The 8,577-nt window shown below is 37.7% G+C and overlaps 1 protein-coding gene across 2 annotated transcripts in view; it reads right to left on the reverse strand.

Moving 5' to 3' along the window:
• Positions 1 to 6,355, reverse strand: part of HAT1 (histone acetyltransferase 1) — a 41,487-nt gene extending 35,132 nt beyond the window's left edge. The window contains exons 1-2 of one of the 2 annotated variants that reach the window (XM_081577791.1): positions 6,308 to 6,355; positions 4,032 to 4,136 (exon numbers count right to left, since the gene is read on the reverse strand). In XM_081577791.1, coding sequence (XP_081433917.1) covers positions 4,032 to 4,136; positions 6,308 to 6,314 — 112 coding nt within the window. In that variant the 5' untranslated portion in view covers positions 6,315 to 6,355. Of the gene's footprint in view, positions 1 to 4,031; positions 4,137 to 6,030 lie in introns of both variants that reach the window. The other variant, XM_081577792.1, reaches the window with a different exon arrangement.
• Positions 6,356 to 8,577: the final 2,222 nt, after the last annotated feature.

An 8,577-nucleotide genomic window follows, 5' to 3' on the forward strand; every position in this document is an offset into this window, starting at 1 on the left:
CAAGGCTATGGTTTTTCCAGTGGTCATGTATGGATGTGAGAGTTGGACGGTGAAGAAAGCTGAGCGCCGAAGAATTGATGCTTTTGAACTGTGGTGTTGGAGAAGACTCTTGAGAGTCCCTTGGACTACAAGGAGATCCAATCAATCCATCCTAAAAGAGATCAATCCTGGGTGTTCATTGGAAGGTCTGATGTTGAAGCTGAAACTCCAATACTTTGGCCACTTCATGCGAAGGGTTAACTTATTGGAAAAGACCCTAATGCTGGGTAGGATTGGGGGCGGGAGGAGAAGGGGACGACGGAGGATGAGATGGTTGGATGGCATAACCCACTCGATGGACATGGGTTTGGGTGGACTCCGGGAGTTGGTGATGGACAGAGAGGCCTGGCGTGCTGAGATTCATGGGGTCGCAAAGAGTCGGACACGACTGAACGACTGAACTGAACACTAATGGCTCATGGGGAACAAAAGGCCTCAAAGTACACCCAAGAATATATATGATACTTTAGTGTGATTAAAAAAAGAAATTTTAATTGTTTAAGGGACAACAAACTGGCAGGCAGATAACTGCCTAAACCATCTGGAAAAGTATAAAGCTGGACTCCTTACTCTATGCTTTATCAAGATAAAGATTCAAAGGTTCAATTAAAAAAGAAAAAAATTTAAAAATTATTAAAATAAACAATAGATAAATCTTTTCATAATCTTAGAGAAGGAAGGCCCTTTTTATAAGACACAATGAAAATTCATAAAAGAAAAAGAAATTTAACTTCTACATAACAAAAGTCAAAACAACTGTCAAAGTATTTGCAAAATATGACAAAAGGAGGGCTGGTTCTTTGAAATATAAAGGATATACTTCTCTTAGAATTAAAAACCAAATTATCAAATCAAAAAAGTCAAAAACACAGTGAAAAAGAAAAACCTCACTAAACAGTAAGTGTTGGCAAGGATGTGGAGAAACTGCAACTTTTGTGCACTGTTGGTGGGTATGTAAAATGGAGTTGTAATAAGCACTATGGAAATTATGGAGGTTCCCTAAATAATTAAAAATATAATTACTATTTGATCCAGCAATCCCACTTCTGGATACATATCCAAGAGAACTTGAAACTGGATCTCAAAGAGATATCTGCACATCCCAATTCACAGCAGCATTATTCAAATAGCCAAGAGGAAGAAGCAACTTATGTATCTATCAATGGATGAATGGATAAATAAAATGTGGTGTGTATATATATACATCTATATATAGATAGATAGACGATATAATATGTATAATGTATATATATCATATATAAACATTGTATTATAAATACTATATTATAATAATTTTATAATATTACATGTAATATATAATAATAAATATAACAATATTGTATTACAATATTTACATTATATATAATATATAGACATATATATAATGTAATATCATCCTGTCTTAAAAGGAAGGAATTTCTGCCAAGTGCTACGACATGGATGAATCTTGAGGATATTATGCTAAAAGAGATAAGCCAGTCACAAGACAACAAATACTGTATGCCTGCATTTATATGAGGTATCTAAAGCAGTCAAATTTTAAAACAGTAGAAAGGTATTAGCAAGGGGCCAGTGAGAGGGGGAAAATAAGGAGTTCTTTCTTTAATGGATATAGTTTCAATTTTACAAAATGAGAAAGTTCTGGAGACTAGTTGCACAACAATGAGAGTATACTAAATACTACAGAACTGTACACTTTAAAAAATAGTAAATTTTAAGTTATGTGTTTCTCACAACAATTGCAAACAGAAATAAGAAGTTACCTTTCACACATCACAGGGGCAAGGTGTTTTTGCTTTTTTTTTAAAAATGATAATATGCAACACTGATCAGGGTAGAAGTAAAAGGACAATCTCAAATGTGAGACCGCAGCAGTATAAGCACACGTACTTTTTCTGGAAGGCAATTTAACAACAGCTACTAAAGTAGAATATGTTTGTAACCGTTTGATCTAGCACAGCAGTTCTTCAAGAGACAATTTTACACACCATCCTTAGGAGGTACAGCAATGTCAGAAGACACTTTTGGTTGTCACAACTGGAGAAGAATGTTACTGGCATCTAGTTATCAGACCAAGAGTGCTGCTAAACATACTACAAAGTACAAAATAACAAAGAATTCTTTTGTTGTTAGTTGCTAAGTTGTTCCAACTCTTTTGTGACCTCATGGACTGTAACCAGTAGATGGGATTTCCCAGGCAAAAATACTGGCTGCTGCTAAGTCGCTTCAGTCATGTCCAACTCTTAAGGCTCCTCTGTCCATAGGATTCTCCAGGCAAGAATATTGGAGTGAGATGCCACTTCCTCCTCTAGGGGCTCTTCCAGACCCAGGGATAGAACCCGTGTCTCTAATGTCTCCTGCACTGGCAAATGGGTTCTTTACCACTAGTGCCACCTGGGATTGGTTGCCATTTCCTAACAATTACCTAACCCAAAATGTTAATAGTGTTGAAACTGAAAAACTCTGATCCAGCATTTCAACTTCTAGCCACACATTCTATAGATCACTCACACAAGTGGGTACATACATACACAAGGGTATTTACTGGAGAATCACTTTTAATAGCGAAAAAGGAGAAGCAAATCTCACAATAGAGAATAAGTTAAAAAAGTATCATAACTTAGGGAAGTTATGATACAGTCATCCTGAATTACATAATTAAAAGAATGAGGTAGATCTATATATAGTTACAAACAATGATATTCAAGATATTGTTAAGCTAAATAACAAAACAGCCTTACAACAGGATCCTGGTTTTAAAGAAACAATGTATGAACACGAAAAAAAAACTTTGATCAGTGTTATCTTTTTAGTGAGGCATCAGGACACAAGTATCTTCTTTATCACCTTCTCTGTACTCATTATGTTTGTACTGTTTTAAATAATTATAGCTAGCATTTACTGTGACTGTCTAAATCAAGTTTTTCAAGCACTTTACTTGTATTTAATCTCATATTTAATTCACTACAAATAATATTAACTCCATTTTAAAGATGGAGAATCTAAGGAATGGCAAGTGATGGAACCAGAACTCAGCACATAATTATTTTTTAAACAGCCTTACTGAATTATAAATTTGCATTCCATAAACTCAATTGTTAAAGAGTACAATTTTAAGATTTTTAGTAAATTTAGACTTGTGTACTACTACCACAATCTAATTTTAAAACACTGCCATTACCCAAAAGAAATCTCATTTGTAGTCATTCTCTGTTACCACCCTCAGACCCAGGTAACCACAAACCTTTCTCTTTCTGTGCATTTGCCTTTTCTGAACACTCACACAAATGGCATCATACAGTATGTCTGGTTTCTTTCACTTTACAATGTTTTTGAGGTTCACCTATGTTGTAGCATGTACTGGCTGGCCCTTCATTCCTTTTTTATGTCAAATAGTATCCCATCACATGGATATACCACACTTTGTTTAACCATTTACCAGCTGATTGGTACTAGGTTATATCCTTTGGCTATTGTGAATAATACTCCTGTGAACATTCACGTACAAGTTTTTGTATGGACAAACATTTTAAATTATCTTGGGTAGACATCTAGGAGTTGAACTGTTCAGTCATATGGCAAATACATGTTTACTTTTTAAGATCCTGCCAAACTGTTTCCCAAAGTAATTGCATCATTTTATGTTCTCACCAAGAATATGAGTGTCTTTCCACATTCTCACCAACACTTATTTTCTATTATTTTTACAAGCAAAAAGGTAAAGGTAAATGTTTTTAAGAGGTTAAGACCATTTCTACTGTCATTATTTTGCCACACTGAACTTTTGACGTGTAAACTCTGCCATCTCTCAAACATCTACCCACTCCATGACATAAATCAAGACTTCATAAAATCTAGATGTGCTCAATTAGTATAGAAAACTAAACATAAATTGCAATAAATAAAATAAGCCATACAAATGCCATAAACAACTGCTCTTACACAAAATTCCACTTCATATACCTAATACTACTTAGAAAAGGCATACATACCTAATTTTAGTTCAATTGCTGTGTTGGTGTTACATTTGTACTCGGCCAGTTTCTTCTCAACCGCACTCTTGTATTCAACCAAAAATTTCTCCATAGCACCAAATCCTAAGAAAAAGGATTTTAAAAAGCCTAGTTGGAAGTGACTTAATTAATCAAACCTAAAAAAAAGGGTTCTTACTAGAAATGGAATAAAGGTAAGTCTTTAACTATGCTAATAGACCAGAGATTTCCAAATACTCCTACATAAATGTACTGAGTATACGACTGTCTCATTACAAAACAGAATAAACATCACTTTTGAGATAGAGGCTTGTGAACCAGACTGGCTTTACATAAATGAGTAAAATTGATAATTAACAGATTACTGACATTTCTAAATATCTAATATTAATATAAATTACCTGCTAGGATTTATACCTAAGTAGCCTTTTAAAAAGAAATATAAAAAGGATACTACTGCTTGCTCCACTAAGAATCAAGGTGAGAATGTCCTTCAATAATTACAAGATAGCATTTTATTCATAATACTGGAAAAATTCTACCCAAAGTACTTTCAGATCAACTATTTCGAAACCAACAACTAATAATGCATAGAAAGATAATCTCAGGAAGGATACACAAGAAACCAGTAAACACTGCTATTTCTAGTATAAAAGAGAAGGAACGAGGACATGATTAGGAAAGAAAATTTTCTTTTTTAACCATGTGCACAAATACATAGGTTACTGGAATAATCAAGTGGTTTACTACAAGGTGGCTATCCATCAATGCATATGATAATTAATAATGGAAGAAACCATTATCAAGAGAAACTTTCAAGCAAAGATGGCAATAAATCTCCTGACAAAATAATCATTAAAATTAGAGAAAACTCAGGTAAAAAAGTCATAAGCAGAAATGAAAAACAGGGTACAATGACATGCCATAAACTTCAGTAAGTGGTTACATCACAGGTACACAGAAAATGGGGAACAGTTGAAGCAGTATAGATAAACGGTTTGGAACTGCTGGATTTAAATCCAGGCTTCATCATTTGCTTACTGCATCTATGAACTAGAGCACATTACTTGGCTTCTCTGACCCAATGGATAAAAAGACGATAACAGAACCTACCTCAAACTTCATCTATAAAAATGAGATAACAGACCCCACCTCAAGGCATTTATGTATAATCTAAGCAACAAATCATACATTAGTTTAATCCTCACACTTCTACAAGACAAGTAGGTACTTATCAGCCTCTTTTCATATTCAAAAGCTCAGGCTTAGATTACTAAATGGTGGGACTGAGATTCAAATTTAGGTGGAATTCTTGTAACAGTTCACCCTGTGCAATACACGGGTACTCCCTCTTAAGACAATACCAATCGACCCCAAAATCGTACAATCTCTATCTGGTAGGTCTTCGTTAAACATCTGTAGAGCTCATGCTACACCCTGTCTATCCAGCACATCCATAGAAGTCTACTGAGACTACTAGGAAGGCACTGGGAAAAAATAAAAAGAAACTGTCCGTCACTTAAAAGATATGTAACCAGGGGGAAAAAAAGCATATACCACACCAAAACAATCTTAATACACGTACAAAATAATGGCAATTATTAGTTATTAAACGCTGTAAATTTAAGAATTTCAATAAAGAAAGCAGAATAGAATAAACACAGATTTATATTAGACATCCCCTAAAAGAGTTTAGATGAAGGAAGAATGCTTCACCCTCTTTCTCAAAGGAAATCTACATATATCCTAGGACTACTGAAGTGTGAGAGATTAAGGAGACTACTACGAAGTCAAACAAGACTCAAATGAGAGCCTTGGCGCAGGGCAAGGCAGCATTGCGCTAGCTCAGAAGTTGAAGTACGGGGTGGAGGAAGACCTGGAAGAGGAGGGTCTGAGCATTAAAATCAGCTGGCGGGAAGAGGCTCAGACTAGAGGCTGGGGCAGCAGTGGGCAAAGGGAACGAGAAGAAAAACAGGCGTCTAGGCACCTGGCACCTTACAAGACCAAATCACCACGCTTTTTCCTGGGCTCTTGGTCCCTCTTAGGGGCCGAGTTGCCCGCAGAAGGTGCAGAGCACCGAGCAGTTGGGGGCGGGGGCACGAATCTCGGCGGAAAAGGAGCTGGGCTGAGAGTTCTGCGCTCCCAGGTTGAAACAGGCCTTCTAGAACCCAGGCAAGAGCTCGAAAGTTCCAGGCGGGTACTGTCACCTCCGTCTCGGTGTTCTTTCCCAAACCTGCCCGTCCCCTCCCCTTGGTAAACTTTTCCCGGGAACTTACCCGCCATTTCCGAGCTGCGAGCACCCCGCGGCTGAGAGAGGACGAATCAACCCGCGCGCTCCCAGGCCGGAAGTGAGCCCACTTTCTGACGCATTTCCCCCGCCCACCCCTGGCCTGTAGCTGGCCAATGAGAGGAGGAGGTTCGAGGCGCGGGGTGGTGGAAGCATCTTGAGAGGCGGGGCTAAGATGGAGGGGCGGGCTCGGACGGTTGCCTAGCCACAGCGAGCGCACTCAGTCCCTTTGCAGGCTTGAATTGCCGGAGGAGGCCGCGAAGGGATATTCTCTGTTAAGACGCTCGCTGGCTCGAGGAGAGTTTCTTTCGGCTTGATTTGAATGTATACGTACCTTATGGAAGTTTTCTGTTTCCCCTTAGCGATGTTTGAGAGTGGAAGAGAAACTTTTCACTTGGCCTGGACAGTAGATTCAAACACCCGAGCCCTGTCGGTAAAATACAGGGATTGAGTTGCGGTTTCCGGAGAAATTTTCACTTATTTTGTTTATATTTTTGCGGTAAATACTTGTTTAACATCGTTTTTCTTTCACGTTTTTTAATAATATGTATACGGTGTGAGACTTAGGTACTCTGTTTTCACTCTAGAGGACTTGCCTGGTGGCTCAGATGGTAAAGCATCTGCCTACAATGCGGGAGACCTGGGTTCGATCCTTGGGTTGGAACGATCCCCTGGAGAAGGAAATGGCAACCTACTCCTGTACTCTTGCTTGGAAAATTCCATGGACGGAGGAGCGTGGTAGCTTGCATACAGTCCATGGGGTCGCAAAGAGTCGGACACAACTGAGCGACTCCATTTTCACTTTCACTTTCACTTTGACATACAGCTTAGACAAGAGCCCAGGTTTCCAGATTCTCAGCTCAGTATTTCACTACATGGATATGGCCCTCGTGAAGATAAAGATCAGAAAAGGTACTGAGAACCCTCAGATCCCTTTCCTTTAAGCCTTAATGAAACACAAGAAATTATGATCATAATATTAAGAAGGAAACTGAAATCAATGTCACTAATGACATTATAGATCAAAGATGGAAAACAATCTTTTTTTATATAATCATTTTTTCAAAATGGCAAGATACATCATTTCTTTCCAAAACTACCTTACCTGTACATTGGTCAATAGCTGACTGGCAATTATGATTCTTAAAACAAGAAATCAAAAGGGATTTGTCTTAACTGCAGCAAATCTGAAACAGAGTTTATGACTTTATATGACTTCATGGTTAGTTGTGGGCTTCCCAGGTGGCACTAGTGATAAAGAACCCACCTGCCAATGCAGGAAACATAAAAGATGCAAGTTCGATCCCTGGGTCGGGAACATCCTCTGGAGGAGAGCATGGCAACCCACTCTGGTATCTTGCCTGGAGAATCTCATGGACAGAGGAGCCTGGGGAGCTACAGTCCATGGGGTTGCAAAGAATCGGATATGACTGAGCAACTAAGCACGGCACAGCATGTATATGATGAGTAAGAAATAAGCTGAATATGAAAAAAATATGATGACACCTATATATTTTGTGATTAACATTTAGTGTTATGATCTGCTTGCAGAATTGAGGTTTTAAATTGCTCTTGTTTTAGAACTGTTCATGCATATTTATTTAAAATGTCATGGGGCTTCACTGGTGGTCCAATGGTAAAGAATCTGTGCTCCCAGTGCAAGGGCATGGGTTGGATCCCTGGTCTGGGAACTAGGATCCTGCATGCCTGCACAGTGCGGCCAAAAATAAAGAAATAAAATAAAAATAAAATGGAAAAAAAGTCACAGAATACGTGTTTCACTAGTTTAGCTAAAAGCTAAATGAATGACTTCTTTCAGAAAGGTAATAGTAAAATTACCAAAAAGGAAAAAATATTTTTTTAGGATTTTCCCCTTCTTTTTAAATTTATATTTTACCTTATTCTAAAGGAGATTTAGGAAGTGAATATTACCGCCATAAAATAAAATTTCTGCAAAAGGAATCTGCTGTTCTGAGGTATATGGAGGAGGCTGCGTTGTGGTATGAAAAGTTCAGTTCTACTCCTTGGTAGACCTTGTTTCCTCTATTAAGTGGAGATAATAATACCTTCCCATTCATTGCATAGAGTTGTTGTGAAAAGCAAATGGAATGATATTAGGAAAGAGGTTTGTAAACTATAAAAATTCTATATTAATATGAGGTGGTATTAGTATACCATTCATTCTAGAATAGGAAATTTGGAAAAGGCATTTTTCTCCATAGCAAATAGTCATATTACATTGCTAGGAATGAACTAGCA

The sequence above is a fragment of the Giraffa tippelskirchi genome, chromosome 3 (assembly GCF_054371585.1).
Source record: "Giraffa tippelskirchi isolate mGirTip1 chromosome 3, T2T-mGirTip1v1.2.pri, whole genome shotgun sequence".
In the NCBI taxonomy this organism is placed as follows: Eukaryota; Metazoa; Chordata; class Mammalia; order Artiodactyla; family Giraffidae; genus Giraffa; species Giraffa tippelskirchi.